General features: G+C 48.6%; 1 protein-coding gene across 28 annotated transcripts in view; it reads left to right on the top strand.

The window, feature by feature from the left end:
- Positions 1–22,837, top strand: part of TACC2 (transforming acidic coiled-coil containing protein 2) — a 255,604-nt gene extending 232,767 nt beyond the window's left edge. For all 28 annotated transcript variants that reach the window (XM_021943769.2, XM_021943767.2, XM_021943764.2 and 25 more), the window contains 7 exons: positions 5,167–5,310; positions 5,738–5,814; positions 9,733–9,776; positions 16,344–16,504; positions 16,753–16,859; positions 17,248–17,368; positions 22,267–22,837. In XM_021943769.2, coding sequence (XP_021799461.2) covers positions 5,167–5,310; positions 5,738–5,814; positions 9,733–9,776; positions 16,344–16,504; positions 16,753–16,859; positions 17,248–17,368; positions 22,267–22,332 — 720 coding nt within the window. In that variant the 3' untranslated portion in view covers positions 22,333–22,837. The remainder of the gene's footprint in view (positions 1–5,166; positions 5,311–5,737; positions 5,815–9,732; positions 9,777–16,343; positions 16,505–16,752; positions 16,860–17,247; positions 17,369–22,266) is intronic.
- Positions 22,838–26,829: the final 3,992 nt, after the last annotated feature.

The raw sequence follows: 26,829 nt of genomic DNA, 5'->3' as shown, positions 1-26,829 counted from the left end.
CACACACACACACACACTAGATTTATTTCTAGACGTCCTTGGGGCCTAAAGACAGAATGAATTGCATGTAGTTTGACCACTATAAGTACCGTGTATTCCTGTCCAGAGTTTGAGGTGGAACTGAGCATGTTTGGTGAGTAGCTCAGGGTGGATATGGAGTGTGCTGAGTGCCGTGGTCCCCCTGCCACCTCCTTTGGAGAGCGGCCAGAGACGACTGTTGGCAAATAATGGCCAGGAGTTGACTTTTTGTCAATTACAGGCTGTTCTCAGAATATGTGCCCCAGTTCTGAGTTAGAAAATAGTGTCATGCGTGTTCATAGTGTGTGGGTCGGAGAGGCAGCCCAAGCCACCTCTTTTATTTCAGAGGCGTGTGCTCAAAGGAGTGTTCTGTGAGGGTAGAACTGTCTTGGAGTCTAGAGGGAACATGTTTCTCTAGTAGAGTAGCTTGTATTGCTTTTGTAAAAAGTGCATTACCTGGTGATGTTGGCCCGTGGAAAATAGATGGTATTCCTGTAGCTACCCAGCCCGAGGGTGGTCCACGGGCCTGACCTCAAGTTGGTCTTTGTGGGTTTCTTTTTCGTATAGAAAGATTGTCCCTTGCTGCATTGGAAACTGCTGATGCATAGGAAGAGAAAACAGCAGCTGTGTATCCAATTTGCCTTTTTTTCTGGCCATATATTTCAGCAGTAGGTGACACAGCTCCGTCATTTTGCCAACATGGTCTTAAGCTGTTGCTAACACAAAGATGAAATCACTTGGAACGAAAAATATCATATTGCATGGATGAAAATCACCATGAGCTAGAGTGGGGAGTGATTTTTCCCGTTGTTCCCTAAAGCAGCTTTGACTTCCATTTCTCTTTAGACTGATGGAGAGCTGAGTCAGCCTTGGAAGAGCTGCAGTGGGGGTTTCTCCATCTCAGTTAGAAAATGTGAGAAATGAGGAAAAGTCCTTAAGGGCTGGGGTGTCAGGCTGCAGTCTTACTATTACCGTCCTTCCACATCCTTCTGGTCAAACGGAATTCGGCTGTGTCCTCCTGGGGGTGAACCTGACCAAGCTCGCTGGAACTGTGGTGCAGGAGCCCTGAATTTAACACTCAGTCACGTCAGATGGAACCTGAATGTTGTGTCTGGGTGGCTTTCCAAGAGGCGCAGGCTATGGGCCTTTCTGGATTAGGGGGACCCAATAGAAAGATGGAAGGATGTGTCTGGGTCCCTTAGGAGCAAGGCCATACAAATAACAAGCTTCAGGAAGGGGCGAGTCCTAGCAAGAGGCCCCCAGGGCGGTAGAGTGGTGTGGCCCCTCAGTCCTGGCCTAGAAGAGGCTGATGTCTGGAGCTTACATGAGCAGAAGGAGTTGGGGCCACCCGTGTTGTCATTGAGCAGCCTGGCACCATGCTCCGTGTTTCCCTCTCTGTTGCTGTGTCACAGACTAACCCCCCATACACACACATTGAGCTGAGATTCAAAAGGAGGGAGATGTGATGCCCAAAAGCCACGAGAACAGCCTGAGAGGAGTGATAAGTACCAATTCACGAGCGCCTGTGTATTTGTCCCTTTGGAGCATCTGTGGTCATTGCCTGGAGGCTATGTCTTGGCTTGGTAAGCGGGAGCGGCTGGCTGGTGCCAGTGGTGCCACTTGTGGGAGTGGCATAAGGCCTGATGCTGAGTGCCTCCCCATGATCTCCACTCCTCCTGGGCTTGGGGACCGCCTGTGGTCAGAACTGGATGGGGCAGCACCCGGCGGAGGCCACTCTCCTGCTTGGGTGGCAGCACATGACCTGGACACCCTCTGAGCGCCAGGCCTGTGTCCATGCACCGTGGCCTTGGTCCAGGTGGCTGTCATCTCCCTAGCTCATCCTGACTCCTGGCCTCACCCCTCCGTGGCCCCTCTGGCATGGCTCTCCCAGCCTCGGATGTGCAGGTGCTCTGCCCAGAATTGGCCTCTCTCTGCTCCAGGGGACAGGGATCCTGCCACAGTGCCAGCCCCTCCTCTCCATGTCTGGCAGCAGGGAACCGTCCACAAGGGGGCTAGGACCCCACCCCCAGCTGCCAGCAGGAAGGACCCCAGGCACAGCCTGCAGGTCTGAAGCAGGAGACAGTGGCCAGAGGTTCTCGCAGGTCGCGGGACTTGAGTGGAGTGAAGGTTGGAAATTGGTTACAAAGTCCATGCCTTCTGTGTCACAGCCATTTCACATTTCAATTTGTGATTCTAGTGGCTTTTTTGGCCCCTCTAAAGTGAGGGTTATGTGAGAGAAACAAAGCTTAATCTAAAAATATCAGCGACAGACAAAGCTATTAATTTCAGTTAAAAACAATTCTTGGTTGTAAGGGGAAACCAGCGTGTACACGATGAATTTCATCAACACGCAGATACTCGGGCAGTAATTCAAGAGGGCTCTGAAGTCATCTGTTCCTTTATTGAAAACACCAGGTGGCCGGGATGAAGGGGTCAGTGAACAGTCTACATGGTAGTGTCCGTTTGCATTTTCTTAGAAACCTCATTATTTTATTGATTTTTTTCATTCCCTTTCTTGTTTTACAAAGGATTTTCGGCAGCATAAAGATAATTAATTCCTTCATTAGTCATATTTAGTTTCTGCCCAGTATGATAAAGTTAGTTTTAATTAAATCAATTTTCTCCTGCGCTGCAGGGAGCCTGCTTATTTTGGTCAGAATTGAATCTCATTCTGGGAAACCTTGCGGCCCAGTCACTGAGATTCTCCATTACATTCATCTTCAGAAGGTCCACGCTGAGTTTGATGGTGACTGATGTTGTTTTCATTTTGAAATTTTATTGCTCATTAAAAAAAAAAAAACACATTTGTTGACTTTAAAAGTGAACAGGTTTTGGTTTTCCTTTTAAAATCCTTTATCTTTTTTTTTTTTTTAAAAAGACAGACTCTTACTCTGTCACCTAGGCTGGAGTGCAGTGGCATGATCTCAGCTCATTGTAGCCTTCACCTCCTGGGTTTCAAGCAATCCTCCTGCCTCAGCCTCCTGAGTAGCTGGGATTACAGGCATGCACCACCATGCCCGGCTAATTTTTGTATTTTTAGTAGGGACAGGGTTTTGCCATGTTGGCCAGGCTGGTCTTGAACTCCTGACCTCAAGCGATCCACTTGCCTCAGCCTCCCAAAGTGTTCAGATTACAGGTGTGAGCCACTGCAACCGACCCTCAATTTTTTTTTATTAAAATTTTGTATAGAGATGGGGTCTCACAATGTTACCCAGGCTGTTCTCAAACTCCTGGCCTCAAGGGATCCTCCCACCTCAGCCTCCCAAAGTGTTGGGATTACAGGTGTGAGTGAGCCACCGCACGCGGCCCAGAATTGTTTTCGGAATTGTGTGTTTATGAACTTTCTCCATAAGGACAAATATTGAGTCTCGATCTCTGTGTCATTTTTCAACTACTTCCTGAGAAGTTCCCCCATGACAAGCAGAACTGTGAAAACCATTTTCAAAGAGTAGAGATAAACCCCTGCCTGTGAGAGGCTCTGGCCCTGTGGCCTGGTGGTGCCCTTGGTTCTGGGAGGTCAGCCTGCCTCTGCTGAGGGCTATTAATGTGTATTCTGGTCAAGTGTCCTTGAAACGGGGGCTTCTTGAAGGCCTGAGCCTGCCCTGTTCTCACATGAGTGAGTCTCTGGGGTCTGCTTGAAGGAGACTGTGTACTTCCATCTCTGGCCGGTGGATCATTTGGGTCCTGCTTCAGGGTCACCCCAAGTATGCAAGGCCGGGCAGGGGCCATGAAACCCAGGCAACAGACGTTCTCTTCCAGAACAACTGAAACTATGTAGTTTCACCCTGCATGTATACAGCTAACTAACTGGTCCTAACTCAGTCATCTCCGTCCTATCCATTAAACTCCTTGAGTTTTCTACGCTGTCTCCCTTCTCGGGTTTATTTTCCCTGATGCTGTCGTAGGGTAGGCATGCCTGTTCTTGCGGTGGAAGAGACAAATTCTGGACAGGTACCTTTAGGTCCTCCCCCTTCCCAGTTACTGTTGACTCTTTAATCTTACCTGCTGTCCTTGATAAGCCCTCATCATTCTTTCCCCAAATCTCCTTCTCTCTACTACACTGTGGTGGCCTTTCACCATTCAATTTCTTCTCATAATTTCCCAAAGGAAGAAGCAGTCCTTCTCTGCCTGTTAGAGCACTCTATTATTGATAACTAGGATAGAGGGTTGCTGGGCAGCCATGACAGCACCACAAGGTTAATGCATAGGACTGAGAGTGCGATTGGTTTGATGTTTCTTTTGCAGTAGAAGTAGACTGACAACCCGGCTGTGCTGGTTGATGATACTGCTAACACCGCATTTCAACTGTGTTGCAAATTGCCGAGCATTTTGTGCAAAGGGAAAAAGAATAACCACAGACTCCTCCTCACCTCTGGGAGGCTAGTATCTGTTCTCCACAACAGGCTGTAAAGCCTCAAACCAACATCAGTTGGGTGGGTTGGGGTGGTGGATCACGCCACTTGTTCGGGGTCTAATCAGCAAATGTGGATATTGTCATTGACCCAGTTTTTAATTTTCCCATTTACGTAACAGACTTCATGGCAACAGAACTCCAACATAACTCTTACATCCAGAAACTCTACCTAGCCAAAGGTGATATTGGTTGACAACTACAGTAGGCCTTAAGCTTTGTGTGACTCACATCCTTTCAAACAGAGCTAAACAAATGGCCCCAAAATTGAAATGTAAACAGTCTTACAAAACTGATCAAATCTGTGGTTATTCAAAACTAGGCAAACGTAGACTAGTAGACTAGAATTCAACGTTATTCACCATTGAGATCTCATTTTGGAAGTGGAGCCTGCTGAATAGTGCCCTGGGTTCTCAGGCGCTGTGCCTAAGTGGCTCAGCGTGTGATAAATGGCAGAGATAAGCAGGTACCAGACACGCTGGACTCCAAGGCCTCGGAGCTGCGGGGGCCTCTGCCATTAGCCCCTTTGTCTGCCTGCCCCGGTGCAGAATGATAGATCTCCATCCCTAGACTAGACTCGGCATTTCCCTGTTCATCAGTCTCTGCACTTTCTCATACTTTTGATGTTCTTTGTTTCAAAACCATACAACTGGCCCATTCATGAGAGGGTGAGTGTAATCCTCTTTGTCATATGATTAATGCTAACTTTTTTTTTTTAATTAAAAACCATTCCACAGAGAGAGGCTGCTCACCCAACAGACGTCTCCATCTCCAAAACAGCCTTGTACTCCCGCATTGGGACCGCCGAGGTGGAGAAACCTGCAGGCCTTCTGTTCCAGCAGCCCGACCTGGACTCTGCCCTCCAGATTGCCAGAGCAGAGGTATCGTGGCATGTGGTGTGATTACCCTCTTCCTGCCACTTAGAAATAAACACGTATGCCCGTGGTCCACAAAGCCAGAGTCTTTGGAGACAGACTTTGCCCTCTGAACGCTGCAGGCAAAGATGTATGGCGAACCGTGTGTTTTGATCTTCCTAGACACTATCGTGTAATGAGCCTTTTGGCCTTGTTGAATTTACAACAAAAAGCATGCCCCTTTCAGTTGCTCCCCAGTGGGCACTGTGAAAGTCTTGATATCTCGCTGCTTTCTTTTTTATGCTCAGGGAAGTTCTCTGAATGTAATTATGGTTCGTCGTAGGAAGTTTTCATTCCACATTTATTCACCGTCTCCTTTTCTTGATCGATGAATTGCTCAGAGCCGAATTCACTCATCTGGGGCTAACCTTTCTCTTCTTCTCCCTGAAACTAGATCATAACCAAGGAGCGAGAGGTCTCAGAATGGAAAGATAAATATGAAGAAAGCAGGCGGGAAGTGATGGAAATGAGGTCAGTTGGGGAGCTGGGCCTTCCTCATGCCTGAGGGATGCTTGCCAGTGGTTTAATAATGACTGGAGCTGGTGTGGTTCACAGAAGAGTGTCTTCTGTGGAAGTTCTCTCTTCTTTATTACACACGGTTCATATTTTTCTAAAAGAATTTTTACTCTAATACTAAAATAGCATGCCCATGAATTAAATAATGCATTCAAATAAATATAGGTACAATGCAAAACAGATCTTCTCCCCACTCAGCCTCCAGTTCCACAACCCGCAGGTGACTATCTTCTGTGTGAATCCTTCCAAGCATTTTCCATTTCTCATCACACATGTAACAATGAGTGTAAACAGCCTCTTTTTTCTCCAAAACAAACGAGAACATGCAGTATACATTATTCTACACTTTTTAAAATATTTTTTTCTTTTTTTTTTTTTTTTCCGAGATGGAGTTTCGCTCTTGTTGCCCCGGCTGGAGTGAGTGGTGTCATCTCGGCTCACTGCAACCTCCAACCCTGCTAGGTTCAAGTGATTCTCCTGCCTCAGCCACCTGAGTAGCTGGGATTACAGGTGCCTACCACCACGGCTGGCTAATTTTTTGTATTTTAAGTAGAGTCAGGGTTTCACCATGTTGGCCAGGCTGGTCTCGAACTCCTGACCTCAGGTGATCCACCCGCCGCAGCCTCCCAAAGTGCTGGGATTACAGGCATGAGTCACCGCTCCTGGCCCACCACTCTTTTTACATTTAATAGCATATCTTCGACATATTTTATTCCTCTCTGTCTCATTCTGTTTAACAGGTGCTTAGTGGTCCATTGTATAGATATAACATAATTAATTTAAACAGTCTCTGTGGACAAACATTTAGGATGTTTCCTGACTTTAGCTTAAATGATTTATTTTCATTGTGGTATATTGTAATAGAAATATAGCCACCATCTATAGTGTACGTGAGTATAATGGCAGATAACTAGTTTTGTTTTGTTTTGTTTTGTTTTTGAGATAGAGTTTCGCTCTTGTTGTTTAGGCTGGAGTGCAGTGGCGCAATCTTGGCTCACTGTAACCTCCGTCTCCCGGGTTCAAGCGATTCTCCTGCCTCGGCCTCTCAAGTAACTGGGATTACAGGCACCTACCACTATGCCCGGCTAATTTTTTTTGTATTTTTAGTAGAGATGGGGTTTTAACATGTTGGCCAGGCTGGTCTTGAACTCCTGACCTTAGGTGATCCGCCCGCCTTGGCCTCCCAAAGTGCTGGATTTACAGGCGGGAGCTATTACACCCAGCCCCGATACTAGTTTATTATCAAAATCAATTGCATTCCTGGCTACCATTTTAAGAAGAAAGCGAACTGTAGGTAATCATATCTCGTTTTCTAGGTCATGGTAGGATCTTCCTGAAAATTCTCCTGTTTGTTCCTTCTTTCTGCTGATGGTCCCCTGTGGCCACCTCTGGACACTGAGCCTAGTGTACTGTTTCACATTCAAACGAAAGCCCTGCATTTGCGTTATTTTTAAACCTCTTTGTTTTGTCTCTTATCTGGGGGGCATGGGTGGCTCTAGTTTTTTCACATGCACTGAAAATGAGGCACGGCACCCGGGAAGGCTGGAAGTGCTGTCTCTAATTTCTTTCGCCTCCTAGGTGCTTTGCCTTCTTGGTGCCCGGGGAGTGCTTGTTTGTGGTTTGAGAAGTCGTGCCACTGAGGGGCCCCCAGGAGGTGCCATTTACTAGCTGATGTGGTAGGATTTCAAGTTGTCACCAGCTGGCGCAGATGTGCCGGCGTTTGATAGCCCGAACGTCAGCCCGTCAGCCTCTAGAGCTAGACTAGGTGAAAACCAGGCTCTGCTTCCCAGCCACTCCAGGGCGTCTTACTTAACTCTGTGCCTCACTTTGCTTATTAACTTGAAAACGGGGGTAAATAACAATACCTCAACAGAGTAGAGCAGAAGGATTGTGAACAAAGGCTGCAGAGTCTGATGCTCGGATTCACATCTGGGCTCTGCCACTTGGCAGCCTTGGGATCCTGGAAGAGTTTCTGAATCACTCTTACCCCACCCCAGTGTCTTCATCAGTCATGCTGGGAACAGTGAGGGCACTGCCTCTTAGGGTCATTGTGAGGGTAAAGTGAAAAGACAGCACAGCTAAGGTATTTTCAGGTCCCTGGTCTCTCCACGCTTCCAAAAGGACACATCCCTTACCTCCTCGTGTCCTCAGCAGTGATGGGTTTAGACAGAGCAGCCTCAAAGATCTGTCACAGCTTTGTGATTCTGAGATACAAGGAGGTGTTGTTTAATGACAGGAAACACAGAAGTGCTTCTGTGTAGGATTCGATAAGAACCCTCGGGGGCTCATCTCGTGGTTACCTTTCTTGGGAGTCCATTCTGGGGTGAGACACTGACCTTGGGACCAAGGTTGAGCAGCCAAGGACAGGCACCCAGCATTAGACTTTGCAGAATGCATTCTACTTTCATTATTCCTTTTACCCTTATTGAATTTGCCATACAGCCCCGAAAGGTGGGGTCTAGGAAAATCCTTACTGTACCAAGGAGTAAGCAGAGCACCTGCAACTTCAATGAATGTCGTGCTCAGGATCACACAGTGGGGAGGGGCAAGCTCAGCGGGAGCCCAGGCCTCCTGACTGGGGTGGGGGTCTCTATGGTCTTCTGTCATTAGGGTCCTGGATCTTCAACAGTTACCCGCTCTTGGTTCTCTTGTGGGGAATAATTACTGGATAATGTTGATGAACTCCTGATTCTTTTTGAGAAGTTTCTTCCAGCAGATTGGCTTTGGAGGAAGGACTTCTTCACACATCGGTTCTTCCATGTGGGGACAGCTGGGAGGCAGTATGACAAACAGGGAGTCTTGGTGCTTTTGTGCAGCTATTGTCTATTGAGGCTTCCCAGGAAGTTTACTCTGGGTCAATAGGAGATAAGATTTGTGTTCAGTGATGCCAGATGCATGAGATGCTTTGGAAGAAGATGCAGATAAAAGGTGATAGGGTTCCAAGGAGAAATCAAGGAAGGCTTCTTGAAGGAGATGACATTTGAATTGGACCTTGAGAAACAGACTGTGGGGGGTAGAAATCGAGAGAAAGTGAATAACATGGGCAGAGGCATGGGGATGAGAAGGCCGAGAGCGAACAAGAAATCATTTGTTCTTATTGAGCCACTGTGTTCATGACATGGCGTGGAAGGAGGTAAGATGGATGAGGGAGGTTGGGCCCGGGTTGCAAAGACCTCCATTGTCGGACTAGAGGTTTGGCTTTATTTTTAATTTTAAAATTTTTTTGGAGATGGAATCTCGCTCTGTTGCCCACGCTGGAGTACAGTGGTGTGATCATAGCTCACTGCAGCCTCAGACTCCTGGGCTCAGGTGATCCTCCCACATTAGTCCCTTGAGTAGCTAGGACCACAGACGCAGACCACCACACCTGGTTAATTTTTGTATTTTTTGTAGGGATGCTGTTTCACCATGTTGCCCAGGCTGGTCTCGAACTCTTGGACTCAGGCAAACCTTCTGTCTTAGCCTCTTGAGTAGCTAGGAGTACAAGTGCACACCACCATGCCTCATTAATTTTTTTTCATTTTTGTATAGGCAGGACCTGGTTCTGTTGTCCAAGGTGGTTTCAAACTCCTAGCCTTAAGCAATCCGCCTGCCTCAGCCTTCTCAGTACCTGGGACCACAGACATGCACCACTCTGCCTGGTTTGATTTTTTTCTTAGTGGGCAGTGAGGGGTGTTGAAGGCTTTGCACAAGGGGGTGGCATATTTAGAGTCATGCACCAGGAAAATGAGCGTGCAGGGCGAGGACTGACATTGAAGGTGACCCTGAAAGTCAGGACCCCGCTGCACATGGGCCAGGCTGTGGCGCCCAGCTGTGTGAGATGGGAAACCATTCTGTTGTCATGACTCCAACGTGTCTTTACTTCTCTTATAGGAAAATAGTGGCCGAGTATGAGAAGACCATCGCTCAGATGATAGGTAGGTGTCCTGACCTGCGGGGGCTCAGGCCGGCCCTGACGTTTCTGAACTATGTGGAAGCCTTGGAAGATAGGAGGCTCAGAGTGGGTTTCTGGTAGAGCGTGAAGTCTTTCAGGGAGGGACCAGAGCATTCCAGAAAATATGGCTTTGCCACAGGACCGAGACCCTGGGGCTTCTTGGAAACGCCCCCTGGACTGTGCCGTAGCATTATTCACACGCCTGGGAAGCCATGGCAGTCACCTGCCAGCTACCATCTGACCCAGCCAAGGACTCTCCACCTCGTGGGGCAAGAGATTCCTTTTGGTTGGGATATTTGGGGGATTTTTTTCTTTTTGCTTGTGGGAGAGAATAGGAATCAAATCCCTAGACCCTAACTTAGTTTAGACTCAAATGACAAAGTACCCGAGTCAGCCTTTCCTCAAGGACCCAAGGACAAGGACGGTGGGCCATGGCGTGATTGTCCGCCCCCTTCTTCCCGTGACCACGACAGGCCCTGTTCACTGACCCCAGCACTGTTTCTCACTGAGATCAGACACTGCCTTGGAATCCTTCTTAACGCAGCGTCCCTGGCAGCCAGTACTGACAAATTTGCTGTGGTCCACAATAAAAGAAGGCCTCAAGTTATAAGCTACACACGCCTGGGCCTTTTTTTCTTTTCTTTTCTTTTCTTTTTTTAAATAATGAGAAAAGATCTTTCAGAAGTTCCAAGCCCAAGTTTTTACGCTAATGGTCACTATTCAGAAATCATATTATGGCTGGGGCTGTGGGATGCTTTTATTTATTTATTTATTTATTTGCTTAGGTTTATGATAATCCACTGTTTGTTTGTTTGGGGATGAGGTCTTGCTACGTTGCCCAGGCTGGTCTCAAACTTCTGGGGTTCAGCGATCCTCCTGCCTTGGTCGCCCAACATGCTGGGTTTACAGGTGTGAGCTACCATGCCCAGCCCATGATAACCGGTTTTGTTGTTGTTGTTGTTTGAGATGGAGTCTCGTTCTGTCGCCCAGGCTGGAGCACAATGGCGTGATCTCGGCTCACTGCAACCTCCACCCCCCGGGTTCAAGTGATTCTCCTGCCTCAGCCTGCTGAGTAGCTGGGATTACAGGCACCTGCCATCATGCCCGGCTAATTTTTGTATTTTTAGTAGAGACGAGGTTTCACCATTTTGGCCAGGCTGGTGTTGAACTCCTGACCTTAAGTGATCCACCTGCCTCTGCCTCCCAAAGCTCTGGGATTGCAGGCGTGAGCCACTGCGCCTGACCCGATAAGCAGTTTTTTTTTTCTTCTAAGGATATATGGAGTAAAAACTCCAGGTCACTGCAGACCACACTTTATTTGTCCAAACTTGACACTGTGCTGGCACCTGGCCCTCAGCCCCAAATATATGGATGTGTGAGTCACATCACACCTCTAGCTTGTCCCAAGATGAATATAATAGTAGCCTCAGGAATGGTGAAGAGGCCAGCAATTGAGTGCTTTCCATTCAAAGGGGCTTCACTTTTGATTTATTGTAACAAAGTTCATTTCACCCAGAAAAGAAGCCCATTCAGGTTTAGCCTCATGGTGCATGCTTTCTATCAAAGTGAAACTTCTTTATTAAATTGGTATAAGAATTTATGAACACATATGGATAAGATAAAGAAAAAGCTCTTGGAGTTGAAAATGCTGGCAAAAATGGTCAGGCTGAGGGATTGATGTCTTCCTTATGCGGTGTTTGGCAAGTAGAACACAACTTTTTGGCCTCCGGGAGTCTTGCGATTTGAGAACATCGCTCAGGCCCTCCATGGCTCATCTGGAAACATCCCGCTCCATCTCAGAGCCGTACACTTCTTTTCGCCCTTGGTGATGACATTTTGATAAATGTTGAAATGCGGGGGAAGGGGTGTGAGCTTTTGCTCCTGAGGGAAGGCTACCCAAGCCATCTTTTATTGCTCGGCTAGTGAAGTTGATATAAACAGACATTCCCTCTTGAAAATTAAAAGTGGAGAATTTCTCTAGTTGGCATAAATGTTCTGTCCTTGTCATGACAGAAAGATGACTCCCACGGTTTCCTCAAGGAATATCTGCAGGTGACAGCAGTGAGGACCTTTTCAATCCTAGGCAGTGTGAGTTCCCTCCAAGCCCTGGAGAGAGTGCCACCTGCCTTCCTCTCACCCTGGCTGCAGGGATTAGGGCTACACATCACCCCCCATCCCCACCCCTGCTCCCAGACCTGATATGTTTGGCCTGAGGGCCCTGTCTTCAAGAGCTGTACACACAATCCCTTAGAGCATTTTTCTGTCCTTGGGCTACTCTCTGGGTGGCCCCGTGAGACTCCTCCAGTGTCCCTGGCTGGGAGCAGCCACAGAGGGGCATCTCACTGTCTGTCCGTTCCCGGATCCCCATCCTCATTCACCCATTGGCCGTCCTCTTTGTCATTCCAAGGCTTTTTCATCAGAAAGGTGGCAGGCCTGTGGTTGTCATTCAGCCACTGTTGCAGGTCATTGACTAAAGTCACCATAGATTTCAAGGTCCTTGTGTCCTTGCAGAAGACGGCAGGGGGCTGAGGCATGACTGGGACTCACTGTAGCTGTGGGAAGGACGTGCCGCCTTTGTGGCATGGTTCAGGTCAGGGTCTCTCCATGCTTGGCCACATGCCCAGGAGGCCCATTTTTGTTCCATGCTTTTCTTTCCATTTTCACTCACCTAACCAGCATCCCTCGCGAAAGAGGAAACTCAGGTCCAGAGAGATTGGCAGTTCAGGACCACTGTGACTGTAGTTGTATTTTGAAGTCAAACCAGCTCTGGCCCACATGTGCTAGCTCTTCCTGGCTCTGCTCCATTCAGCTTTTGCGGATGCTCCACACCAGTGTGACATCAGTCCTGCCATTGTTATTCATTCGCATCAAATGTTACTGGAGAGGATCTGTCTTGTTAAGCTCAAATAGTGACTATTCAGAATTCAAACGAAAAGAGACTTCTGTGCTTTCTGCATTCCAGGTTGTTGCAATTGATTTCTTTCTGCTTTTCTAACAACTGCCCTGATTATCTGTTTTGCTTCCATTTTCTGTTGCTTCTTGCCCTTTGCTTGCAAAACAAACAGGCAAGCCTGGTAAGTAAATGCTTTTCCCCCTAACTTGACACCTGCCCATCGCAACCCTTTGTTTGTTTGTTTTTCTGTTTTGTTATTTTTGCTTTGTGTATTGCTGCATTCCCCACATGATTTCATAATGTTTTGCCTGAAAAAGCCAGGCAGGTCTTCAGGAGCATTGTTCTGTTGTTGAGTGTAGGGCGTCTTTCTCCTGAGTTCAAGAACCTAACTGCATTTGTCATGTACAGAAAGATTTGTGAAGCATTCTTGCCTCCTCTGTCTCCTGGGAACAGGGTAATTCTATTTTTAAAAGGGAAGAGGAAAGGAAACCTGAGGCAGGCAAAGTCTTGGATCCAGGAAATCAGATGGACTTGGTTTGGTAAACAGCTCCTTTACCAGGGCAGGTGAAACATACACATGGGCTCAAATCAGCCCAGAATATACACCATAGAGCATGCTGGGAACTAAGGAAGCAGCCAAAATTCAAAGAATAAAAACAAGCGTTTGATTAGTAGAGACATGTTGAAAGGCCCTTTTTTTTTAGGAATGTGGGTGCAGCAAGCAGGTTGCTGATGATTCTCATCTCTGTGTTAAAAAGCTCCCTCTTCGCAAGCCACTGTGACACTGTTGCACTGATTCCAGGGGTTACAGAGTTTATTATGGACAATGAGGCTCTTAATAATGGGTTACTAATAGGGGACTCTTCCTCCTTCTTGAGGGCTTTATGTACAGTTTCTCATTTAATCTGCAAATGCAAAGAGATATAAATACTCTTTTCCCCTATTTTAGACAAGGAGGCTGAGACTCAGAATTTAAAACCCTGCTCAAGATCTCGCATATGGGAAGTGTCAGAGTGAGGTCTCAAACCCAGGCCGTCAGACTCCAGAGGCTCCTAGCCACTGGCCTGGGCAGCTCTGGGCTGCTGGTAGTGAGAGCTCTAGGAGTCCCACAATTGCAGAGGCAGGTGGGAGGGACATTCGGCATCTTCAGGGCCAGTGGTTCTCCAAGCAGGGTCCCTGCCCCAGCAGCATCTGTGTCACTCGGGAACTTGTGACCTGTGCATACTTTCTGCCCCACCCCAGACCTCCTAATCTCACGCCGTGGGGTGAGGTGTAGCAGCCTGCATGTGAACAAGCCTTTCAGCTGAATAAATCCATGCTCACATGGGAGAGTTGTTGGAAATGACGCACTGGGACCCCAAGAGGTCAGAACTTTAGAGCAAGCTTATGTCAGGACCAGAGCTGAAACTGAGGAAATGACCGCAGCACATGGTAACAGTGTGCCTAGTTCTGGGGTGTGGCAAGATGCAGATCTGTCTGGAACCTAAGGGAAAAGAACTCACACAAAATCTCCCTGCTACTAAGGGAGCTGCATCCTACAAGGTCTGTCATTACAAGGGGCCCGTGGAGAGACGTGGTTATGATCACAGCTTCAGGCTTGGGTTCGGGCTCTGTCATTTTCTCAGTGAACAGTGACTTAGCTTCTCAAACCCTCTGTTTCACCTTCTGTAAAATGAGGGTAAGAAAAGCTGCCCAGGTGGTTGTGATGCTCTAAGTCGTTCACTCGTCACATGGACATGTATCAAAACATCCTCTATGCCCGGCACTGTCCTAGGCCCTGGGGCAGAGCAAGTGGACAAAACAGACTCTGGTGCCTGCCCTCACAGAGCGTGCATTCATCGGGGAGATGAGCCGCCGATACACTAGCACAGGCACACATGCACACACGTGCACGCATGCGTGCACACATCTGATATAAGGGGTGGCTGCCGCTGCAAAGAGGAAAATAAAGGACTCTGGAGGAAGAGGAGCCATTTCCAGCACCTCTGGGGAGGTGACACGGGATCAGAGCCCTGAGCAAAATGTTGGGGAAGCCTGGAAGCCCGGGGCGTTGGAGGCCTTCATGGCTGGAGCGGAGGGGCCAGGAAGGATACAGGGCAGAGCATGTTATTTCCATTGCAGAGGGAGGTCACCGGGGGACTCTGAGCAGGAGTGAGGTGGTCTGGTGTGCACATTAGGAAGCTCGGTCTGGCTGCTGAGTGCTGGCTTAGGGACAGTCAACACCTAGAGCAGTCAGCAGGGCGCCCACCGCAGGGAAGGGTCCAGTCAGCGCTGGCGGCCGCTGTTCTGTGATTTCCAGATGTGATCTGTCTGCAGCAGCCAGCCCTCGGAGTCATTCCAGGTGGCGGGCAGCCCCCTCCCCGGTGACCAGGGCCTGGCAGAAAGACGGGTCTGCGAAGCTCCTTCCCCGGGAGCTCTGAGTGGGCGCTTCTCCCTTACCCCCTTTGCTGTCACCAAGAGAGCAAATGGTTCCTCACACACCTGGGCCAGGGATGGATCCACACAGAGGACAGATGGGTGTTTTGTGTAGAGTAGTCAGAGAAGGCCTTTCCCATAAGTGTAGAAATGAATTTTTAAGCAGCCATAAAAAAGAGCAAAGCCATGTCCTTTGTACCAGCGTGGACACAGCTGAAGGCCATTGTCCTCAGGGAATTAATGCAGAAATAGAGCACCAAACATTGTGAATTCTCGTTTATAAGCGGGAGCTACCCATTGGGTACACACACGAAGATGGGAACAGAAGACACTGGGGAGTTCACAGTGGGGGCGGGAGGAAGGGGGACAAGGGTTGAAAAACTGCCTTTCAGGTACTATGCTCAGTACCTGGGTGACAGGCTCATTAGAAGCCCATACCCCAGCGTCAGTCACACAGTATGGCCATGTACAACCTGCGTATGTGCCCCAAATCTAAAAATACATATTTTCTAGATATTTGGTGCAGATGATTAGCTTGGGATGGCCACGGGCCAGAGAGGTGGGGCAGAGGACAATGGTGCCTCTCACCAGGATCAGCCACTCGGAACTGGGCTGACATTGAGTTACATTGTACATCACTGAGAAACTAACCTTGATGGAAATAGCTCCATGTTTCTTGGAGTTATGACACTTGCTGTATTGCAGACGCTATCTGTGCCTGTGTGAATGGAATTTCAGAGGAGATGGTTTTTTGGGCTCTGGGTTTCCAGATGTGTTAAGGATCTCCAAAGACCTCCTCTCTGTCCTGATACGTAAGAGAGCCCACCCCTCACAGCCCAGACCTCACACCCTTTAATCGTCCCCACACAAAGTTCACTAGCGATGTCTTCTTTTTTACTTTATGGATCTGTCTGCTTGCTGTCAGCAACCACATGGAATCACCAGGGACACCAGTATAGACCTGTGTAGGGGCTGCGATGGTCAGGTTAAGGAATAGTGATGGCTCATTTCTTTCTCACGCGAGGCTGCACAGGCCCGGGTCTGGGAAGCCGGGGCGCTGGGTTTTGTTCTGTTAGAGACAGTCTGGGAGGGCTCTGGGGCGTGGGTTCGTCCCAAGGAAAAGCTGGGGTTTGAGGTGTCCCCGCCGGTGAGGCTGAGTTGCATCTGAGGCCTTGGCTGGCCCCAGAGACCCAGTTTCGACTTTCTGGGCTCCATCGTTTGGTTCCTGGTCTCTCCTGCCAGAGGACGAACAGCGAGAGAAGTCAGTCTCCCACCAGACGGTGCAGCAGCTGGTTCTGGAGAAGGAGCAAGCCCTGGCTGACCTGAACTCCGTGGAGAAGTCTCTGGCCGACCTCTTCAGGAGATATGAGAAGATGAAGGAGGTCCTGGAAGGCTTCCGCAAGGTGGGGCTGAGTTTGGGGACGATGGAGGAGGAGGATCTGGTTGGGAGAGATTGCGGGGAGCACTGGGTGGGGGTGGGGTTCCGGAAGTCGGTCTTGAGCCACCTGCAAGGAAGGGGTCCATGCAGGCTGGGGAGGCAGCCTTGGCTGCCTGGAGTTACACCCGCATCCGAGAGTTCATGGAGGTTCCCACCATTCCCGGGCATTTGTTCTCGTGGGCTTGATGCCTGTCCTCTGTCCTGCCGTGTCAGAATGAAGAGGTGCTGAAGAGGTGTGCACAGGAGTACCTGTCCCGAGTGAAGAAGGAGGAGCAGAGGTACCAGGCCCTGAAGGTGCATGCAGAGGAGAAACTGGACAGGTAACATTAGCCACTGGGGGTGGCTCCCAGGGGCCTCCCAGCAGCCCTTACCCAGGCAGGCTGGGACCTCTGGCAGCACCTGTGACATTAGCTTGGAAAGGGGGAGTCATCCAAGTGTGTGTTTCAGTAAGACTCGTGAGAAGGCACACACAGTTAGCATCATTTAATCAGTGGAGGATGCACGTTGCAATGTCCGGGGTGCCCCGGCACCTTGGCCTCATAGCAATGGAATTGGGTTTGGTATTCTTATGGGCTCCTGTGCTCCAGCTCTAGTTGGTGGGAGCTGGAGCCAGACCAGGCCACTCTCCCTGCCTGGAGCTGGGAAGCAGGAGGTGTCTCTAGTGATCCACAAAAAAGAATGATCATTCTGAGCTCCCTGTCTCCGCAGGGCCAATGCTGAGATCGCTCAGGTTCGAGGCAAGGCCCAGCAGGAGCAAGCCGCCCACCAGGCCAGCCTACGGAAGGAGCAGCTGCGAGTGGATGCCCTGGAAAGGACGCTGGAGCAGAAGGTAACGGGATGGGTGTGGCCTCCGGGTGGGCCGGGCTGCTGCTGTCTGTGCTGCTGGCCAGTCCAGATAGACAGGCTGGGCATCCCTGGCCGCTGCTGCTCCTGAAGACGAGTTCATGCTTCATGCGCACACCCTTGGCTCCTTCTAGAAGTTCCAATTTCATGCCAGCCCTGAGACCAGCTTCCTCTCCACCATTCCTGGAATTGCAGCCTCCATGTGTGTTTACTGCCATTTTCATTCCTTTCCAACATTCATTCGTTTGTTGGATATTTATTAAGCGCCTACAATGTGTTAGGCGTAGCCCTTGAACCCCTGGATCCAGCATGTTTACTGGTGAGTGGATGGGGTGCCCACCAGGCCCTGGCAGCGACGGCCAGCTGATGCAGAACAAGGGCAGTGCCAGGACTGGAAGGGCGCCCAGGGGGCCTCTAGGGACAGGGGTGATCTTCCCGAGGACACTCAGCTTGTGCCCAGGTTTCCTGCTTTTGGATCTGGCACCCGTCGTCCACTGTGAGCACTGTCTCCCTGGGTGTCCAGATAAGAAGTTCCCTCAGCCCAGCAGGGCCCTCTGAGCATTGGGCTGTTGAGTCTGCGTGTGTGGGTGAGGGACAGCCTCCCTCCTTGGATGTGTTTCTCAAGAAGAGGATTTCCAGATGTGCAGCCTCCTTCCAGTCAATTTCCTGAGCCTTGGGGTCCCCCTGCATGGTCATCCACGAGCCCAGCAGCCTGGGTTAGCAGCACTACTTATGCATTTTGGGCCTTGATAGGCAGTGATAGGGCATCCTTTGTTGGCATCAGGAATCCATGTGCCTCCCTACCTCTACTACCCCAGGCCTCTACTACCCCAGGAGCGCCCAGCCAGCCCCAGGGGATTGACTGTCCTCCTTTGCCCACTGTGGTTGGTGGTGGTCTTGAGGGGCATTTGGGCCAAGCAGTGGTGATCTCTGCTCTGGGCAGGTGCCAGCCCTCCCTCTACCTTAGTGATGTTGGGGAAAGAGCCCTGGGGAGCAAGAAACAGGGTTCCTGGCCCCACTGCACCATCTGTCATGGCCCTGGGCAAGCCTTGCCCCCTACCTCAGTGTCTAGGTTCCCTCTAGCCGTGAAAATTTGAAGCCTGTATCATTGGGCAGATGGATTTCCCTGAGGTCCAAATCTGATACTCACCCAGTCTCCACTAGGCTCTGTGCCCTACAGGATGTTCCTGGTTACCATGTTACAGATCGTTCTTTTCCTTTTTTTTTTTTTTTTTTTTTTTGAGGCAGGGTCTTTGTCTGTTGCCCAGGCTGGAGTGCGGTGGTGCCGTCATGGCTCACTGCACCCTCCACCACCTGGGCTCAAGTGATCCTCCCGCCTCAACCTCCTGAGTAGCTGAGACCACAGTGCCCCCTACCAGCCTAATTTTTTTAATTTTTGTTTTTGTAGAGACAGGGTCTCACTTTGTTGCCCAGGCTGGTCTTAAACTTCTGGGCTCAAGCAGTCCTCCTGTCTCGGCCTCCCAAAGTGTTGGGATTATAGGTGTGACATTAATTTAATTCTTTACCTTTCTTCTTAGGATGAAAAAGACAGATGGCTACTAGACAGTTTAATATCAAAATTGCATTTAAAAAATAGTCTGGAATATGCATATATTCAGCCATCTCTGTTTTGTAGGCTCTGATGATTGCTCTTAGCAGTATAGTCAGAATGAGATGTGTGGTCACAACTGACAAGTGCAAGTTTTTGCTCACTTACCCAGTATTTATATATTTATGTATTTATTTATTTATTTATTTATTTTTTTATTATACTTTAAGTTCTAGGGTACATGTGCACAACGTGCTGGTTTGTTACATATGTATCCATGTGTCATGTTGGTGTGCTGCACCCATTAACTTGTCATTTACATTAGGTATATCTCCTAATGCAATCCCTCCCCCCTCCCCCCTCCCCTCTCCCCACAATAGGACCCGGTGTGTGATGTTCCTCTTCCTGTGTCCAAGTGATCTCATTGTTCAATTCCCACCTATGAGTGAGAACCCACCCAGTATTTATTGAGCATCATTATGGTTTTAGTGTTGAGTGTGCATTTTTTATTCGTTGTATGTTGATAATCCATGTGTGGCATATTTGGTGACTTGAAAAATGGAATGTTTCATTAAAATGAAGATCATATTAGAAGCCGGGCGTGTTGGCATGCGCCTGTGGTCCCAGCTACTTGGGAGGCTGGGGTGGGAGGACTGCTGGAGCCCAGAAGTTCGAGGCTGCAGCGCGCTGTGATTGTGCCTGTAAGTAGCCAACTGCATGGCAGCCTGGGCAACAGCGCAAGACCCCGTCTCCAAAATAAAGAAAGAAAAGCCGTACTTCACAGTCATTGTGGCTATTGCAGCGGTTGAACATAAAATGTCTCTTGGTGAGAAATGTAGCAATGTGTGTGTTTGAGATGGTTCCCCCGTGTCCTGTGTTTAAATTGCGTTATCTTAAACTAAACTTTGAGAGGAATGAATGAATCACACAGGTTCTTCCCTGAAAGACCTGAGTGATATCTAGGGGCCAGTCCCGTCTTAAAGAGATTCAGAGACAGGATCCACCCAGGCAGTGCTTGCGTGGAGGCGCTGGGCACTTCCCCCAATCAGCGCTTTGTAAAGGCTTTTGCTCCATGAGTTGAGCTTTCTGCTGGGGCAGTTGGCTTCGTGGTGGCTGATGATGCCAAGAGGGAGCCTGGAAAACCTCCAGAAATCACTTTCTCATGGGTCTGCCGATGCCTCTCAGCCGTCAGTCACTGTACATGATGTTTAACAATTTTAATGGCAAAGCCATATAGGAGCTGGGTCAACCTGAATTTGTGTTCCAGGCGTGCCACATCTGACTGGCTGTGTGACCTTATACACAACCCTAACTTCTCTGAGCCTCCATTTCCTCACTGAAAAATGAGGATGATACTGGCTTCCTTGAAGGCACTGTTGAGGGAAGCAGGGGAGGCCAGAGTCCCCGGGGTGTGTTTAGCATGGTGATCAGCACGTGGTGAGCACTCCAAGGAGATGGAGAGTCACCGATAGCAGCCCCAGCAGGGGCCATAGTGGCAATGATAGTATTTTTTTTTTTTTTTCTTTTGAGATGAAGTCTGTCTCTGTTACCTAGGCTGGAGCGCAGTGGCACGATCTCAGCTCACTGCAACCTCCATCTCCCAGGTTCAAGCAATTCTCCTGCCTCAGCTTCCTTAGTAGCTGGGATTACAGGTGTGTGCCACTACACTCAGCTAATTTTTTGTATTTTTAGTAGTGACAGGGTTTCACCATGTTGGCCAGGCTGGTCTTGAACTCCTGACCTCAGGTAATCCACCTGCCTTGGCCTCCCAAAGTGCTGGGATTGCAGGCGTGAGCCACCGTGCCCGGCCAATAATAGTAATTTTAAGATTAGTGGTCAATGCTGTACCCCATTCAGAGCCTCATCGTCCAGCTGGCCTTTCAGTGCCTCTCTTGAGTTGTTGACCTCAGATGCAAATTCGAGCCAGGAGGTGGGCCAGGGTTATGTTCGAGGCAGGCTTCTCCCACAGCAGGGACTGCTGCTGGAAGGACCGTAACTTCCCCTCCACTGAGGAGAGCCACTGTTTCCCCAGCACTGACACAATGATGAGTGACACCAGGAGTTCTAGGAACAGGGGGCATGTGGGTCTGGGCTGGAACATATCTCAGGAGTTCTGAGGTTTTCAGGGAAGGGCTCTCCACAGCCTCAGGCACAGGCTTTTGGTGAAGACTCACCTTCCACGGGAATCTCAAGGAAAGCGGGCTGCCAAACATCCCCAGTATGCTGGAGCGATTCAGCCCCCCTGGAGAAGGCCATTGGAGATTGGTCGTGCTGTTGAACTTTATTTTTTTATTTTTTATTTTTGAAACGGAGTCTCACTCTGTCACCTAGGCTGGAGTGCAGTGGCACGATCTCGGCTCACTGCAAGCTCCGCCTCCCGGATTCACACCATTCCCCTGCCTCAGTCTCCCAAGTAGCTGGGACTACAGGTACCTGCCACCATGCCTGGCTAATTTTTTGTATTTTTAGTAGAGATGGGGTTTCTAAAGACCCGTGTTAGCCAGGATGGTCTCAATCTCCTGACCTTATGATCTGCCCGCCTTGGCCTCGCGAAGTGCTGGGATTACAGGCGTGAGCCACCGCGCCCGGCCTGTGCTGTGGAACTTGATCAGCATCAGAGCCAGCATGTAACCTATCTGAAAGCAAAGCCACACCGTCCGTGATGGAGGGATCGTCCCGCTGGATTCCCTCACTTTCTGAGAAGATGGACAGTGTAGGATCATCTGTGCTAGACAAATCTGTGGTTGGTTCCCTTGATTAGACAGGCAAGGTGTGGTGGGAGAATCACCGTAAAGCCAGCTTGCATCTGCCCCCACCCCTCGTGCTGACCCTGTAGCCCCAGTACCACCTATTTGGCGTGCCTCTGAGCAATGCAAGCGATCCCATTCACACAGAACTGCGTAACCCTCCTTATGCTGTGTCTCAAACCATGGAGGGCTTTACCCCAGACCTCCTCACCTCAGATCACAGCCTTCATAGGCAGATAAAGGGAAATGAACCAGACTAGTTAGTCCTTCACTCTGTGCTGGTCACTGCCAGGAAAGTGTACATTTATCACCTCATTTACTTCTCAGAAAGAAACATGTTATCACCTACGTTCTAGAGTTAAAGACACCAAGGCTCAGAGAGGTTGTGTAACTTGTGGAAGATCACACAGCTAGAGCCGGGATGTATACTTGGATCATTTGGCTCTAAGTCATTTGTCTCACTGCTTTAGATAACTTCAGTGGGACCAGGGGGGCCTGGTGGACCCCCATCTCCCCAAAAAGCCCCATGAGCATTCTGATTGGCCAGATTTCAAACATCAGCAACTTCTTTCTTGTCTACACTTGCAGAACAAAGAAATAGAAGAACTCACCAAGATTTGTGATGAACTGATTGCCAAAATGGGGAAGAGCTAACTCTGAACCGAATGTTTTGGACTTAACTGTTGCGTGCAATATGACCGTCGGCACACTGCTGTTCCTCCAGTTCCATGGACAGGTTCTGTTTTCACTTTTTCGTATGCACTACTGTATTTCCTTTCTAAATAAAGTTGATTTGATTGTATGCAGTACTAAGGAGACTATCAGAATTTCTTGCTATTGGTTTGCATTTTCCTAGTATAATTCATAGCAAGTTGACCTCAGAGTTCCTGTATCAGGGAGATTGTCTGATTCTCTAATAAAAGACACATTGCTGACCTTGGCCTTGCCCTTTGTACACAAGTTCCCAGGGTGAGCAGCTTTTGGATTTAATATGAACATGTACAGCGTGCATAGGGACTCTTGCCTTAAGGAGTGTAAACTTGATCTGCATTTGCTGATTTGTTTTTTAAAACACAAGAAATGCATGTTTCAAAGAAAATTCTCTATTGTAAATAAATTTTTTTCTTTGGATCTTGGCAATAAATATGTCTCGAATTTATTTTCTGGGAAGGGTTGAGTCTTTTCTCACCTTTGTCAAATATCAGATTTGGCTTCGTGTTCTTCTCTGTCTGGGCTCATTTCTTTGTCCATAGACTTAAATAACATTTCCTTTCTTATCGTGGCTGCATTTGTAGGATGAAGCTAATGAGAAATACTGACTTGCTACTGAAATAACTAAGTGAATGCATTGGACTAGCTGAGATTTGGTTTTTACAAAACCTCTTTGACTTGAGGAAGCAAATCTATTTCCTTTTATTGAGTCAAGGAACTAATAGACTGCCACTCTTTCTGTTCAATTCTTTGGTGTGTGAAGGTCAATCCTGAAACCCCCATTCCCATCTAAAGAAAGGATTGGGAAAAGGGTGAGCAATTTCCAATGGGCAGCAGGTAATTAGGCCACTATGGAGATTAAACTAGCAGTGTGCCTGGCCTTAGATCACTTCATTGCTGCTGACTTGCTTAGGGCTGCCAGGTTGAAGGCTGGGTGGATGAGGGGAGTTAGTGGGTAGAAAGGTACGATCATCTCGCCATCAGAGAAATGCAAATCAAAACCACAATGAGATACCATCTCACACCAGTTAGAATGGCAATCATTAAAAAGTCAGGAAACAACAGGTGCTGGAGAGGATGTGGAGAAATAGGAACACTTTTACACTGTTGGTAGGACTGTAAACTAGTTCAGCCATTGTGGAAAACAGTGTGGCGATTCCTCAAGGATCTAGAACTAGAAGTACCATTTGACCCAGCCATCCCATTACTGGGGGTATACCCAAATGATTATAAATCATGCTGCTGTAAAGACACATGCACACGTATGTTTATTGCAGCTCTATTCACGATAGCAAAGACTTGGAATCAACCGAAATGTCCATCAGTGACAGACTGGATTAAGAAAATGTGGCACATATACACCATGGAATACTATGCAGCCATAAAAAAGGATGAGTTCGTGTCCTTTGTAGGGACATGGATGCAGCTGGAAGCCATCATTCTCAGCAAACTATCGCAAGAACAGAAAACCAAACACCACATGTTCTTACTCATAGGTGGGACTTGAACAATGAGATCACTTGGACACAGGAAGGGGAACATCACACATCGGGGCCTATTGTGGGGAGGGGGGAGGGATAGCATTAGGAGATATACCTAATGTAAATGATGAGTTAATGGGTGCAGCACACCAACGTGGCACATGTATACATATGTAACAAACCTGCACGTTGTGCACATGTACCCTAGAACTTAAAGTATTAAAAAAAAAAGTGCAATCATTTCCTAGGGCTGCCATTAACAAATCACTGCAAACATCTGCAGCTTCAAACAGCAAAATTTATTCTGTTCTGGAAGCCAGAAGCCCAAAATCAAAGTGTCAGTGGGGTTAGTTCCCCCAAGAGGCTCTGTGGGAATCTGTCCCATTCCTCTTCCAGCAACTGGTGGCTGCTGGCTCTCCTTGGTGTCCCTTGGTGTGTAGCTGCAGCACCCCAATCTCCGCCTCTGTCTTCACGTGACCTTCTTGCTGTGTTTGAGACTTCCCTCTTTTCTTATAAGAACACCAGCATTGGATTTAGGCCATCCCCAATCAAAGATGATCTCAAGATCCTCAGTTACATCTGCAAAGACCCTGTTTCCAAATAAGGTCGTATTCACAGGTAGGAGGGATTAGGATGTAGACGTGTCTTTTCGGTTACATGTGTGTCAATGGGATGTGTGGTGTGGGCTGTAAACTCGGAAGGCAGATGAGAGCCCCTGATGGCCCAGAGCTCGACTGTCTCTCTGCCTCGGCAAGGTGGTTACAGGCTACTCCTCTCACAGTAGGACAACCCCCAACCATAACAGGACAGGCCTTAGGCAGCCTCAGCTTTTTGGGGACAGGGTGGGGAGTGTATTCTGTGATTTACAAGGTGGATGAAGTTCGGCTGTGTCAGACAGCTCCAAGGAGAGAGGACCGCACATGTGCTGTTGGCCTGGCAGGCTGCTCTGAGGGTGGGGGGTGCATGGTGTCTTTTGTGCTCTGAGGTCCTTTGTTTTCTTTCTGCTACACTTTCACAATCCATCCAGCAGAGCCTGCCCCTGGTGCCACTGAGACCCTCACCTGCCAGGCACCCTCAGCCAGGGCAGGGGACTGCCTCTTTCCCACTGCCAGCATCCTTTGCTTGGTCCAGCCTCCTGGTCACAGCACGTTCCAGGGCCCAGCCATGACCCCTTACCCAGGTGCTCGCTTCTCTAGGCCAAACCCCTAGCCTCACTCCAGATTCTGACCTCGACTACATTCTCAGAAATGCCCAGCTTATATCTTGGAAACTTATTTCTCATTAAGTAAAATATTTCCATTGTGAAAAAGATTAGAAAACAGGTAAGAAAAAACCTTATAACCCCCAAACCAAGAAACTGTTAATGTTTGTACATTTTATGGCCTTTTTCTCCATCTATAAAATATCTTATTTGTTGTTTGTATTTTTTTTTTTTTTTTTGAGATGGAGTCTTGCTCTGTCGCCCAGGCTGGAGTGCGGTGGTGCGATCTTGGCTCACTGCAAGCTGCACCTCCCGGGTTCACGCCATTCTCCTGTCTCAGCCTCCCGAGTAGCTGGGACTACAGGTGCCCAACACTACGCCTGGCTAATTTTTTTGTATTTTTAGTAGAGACAGGGTTTCACTGTGTTAGCCAGGATGGTCTCGATCTCCTGACCTCGTGATCTGCCCGCCTTGGCCTCCCAAGTGCTGGGATTACAGGCGTAAGCCACCGCGCCCAGCCTGTTTGTATTTTTAGAAGTGCCACCCAGTACCACCCTGTGCAGCCACCTGTGGTGATCCTGCATACAGTTTTGGAAACTTTTTTTCCCCTAATACTATAATGTGACCATCATGTTATGGTAAACTTTTTATATCAATAAATATAGCTCTTCGTCATTTTGAAGGCTGCATAGCATTCCATGTGCCAGAATGTGTTTAACCAACCCTCCCCCCTGTACTGATGAGCATTTATATTGTGTCCATGTTTTTGTATCATTATGCATGCCACATCAGTGTCCTTACATATATTTATGAATGTAAGTATTCTTTAGGTCAAATTCCTAAGAGTGGATCACCTGGGTTAAAGATGTCACTGCACTCCAGCCAGAGACCACTGGGACCAGTGGCTGAGCAAGTTGGGTTTATTGCTCGTTACAAAAATGAGCCAGGCACATGCCACAGGAAGCCCTGAGCACCTCAGTTGGAGGGTCTTCGGAAGGCTGCAGGCAAAGGATTCAGACTTGGGTTAGTCACTCCAGGGAGGATTTCAGGAAGCTGGGCTTTGGTCTGGCAATTCTAAGACTGGGTGCCTTGATAAATCTGACCTACAAGAAGAGAGGACTGGAGTAAGAGAAAGCTGCAAGCGGTAGAGAAGCAACAGTCATGCATATTAGCCAGAATTGAGAGAGAGTTGGTCCTTTTTTGTGGTTTGGATGATGTCCAGTGTGGCTGCAGACATTTGCGGAGTGGGCTGGTTTTTGTTTTTTAATTCACTGCAGTCCAAGTGGCCTGTCTGGTGCTGATGTGTTGTGAAATGGTTTACGGCCTCAGCCCAGCCATGAGTGCCAGGTCAGCCCCTGGATGCCAGGGGCTGCTTTTCTCTTTCTCAAAGGGTTTGCACATTTTTAAAGTTTGGGAAGCTCGTTGCCAAATAGCCTTCCTCTAAGGTTGTACTGATAGATGGCCCTTTCCCTCCCCTCTCAGTAGTCTGTACATTTTGGGGTGTGTGATCCAGCCCTTGGGCTGCGCTCTTTCTGCCTGTCAGCCCAGCTTAGCGAGGAGGAGGGAAGAGACATCCAGAATAGTGGTTGGAGTAAATAGTATAACTATGAGAAAATGTTCATTGTTTTCCCTCCATGCTGTGATTACACTTGTTCTCAACTAATTTGTTGTGCTGTCTACAAAGCCTCCAGTGAAAGAACATTTCTATTTGCTGTTACAGGTAAGTGTCTGAACTGAACAGACCCTGCCTGAGTGCCA

The sequence above is a fragment of the Papio anubis genome, chromosome 11, assembly GCF_008728515.1.
Source record: "Papio anubis isolate 15944 chromosome 11, Panubis1.0, whole genome shotgun sequence".
Taxonomy (NCBI): Eukaryota; Metazoa; Chordata; class Mammalia; order Primates; family Cercopithecidae; genus Papio; species Papio anubis.
This window is presented reverse-complemented; position numbering and strand designations above follow the sequence as displayed.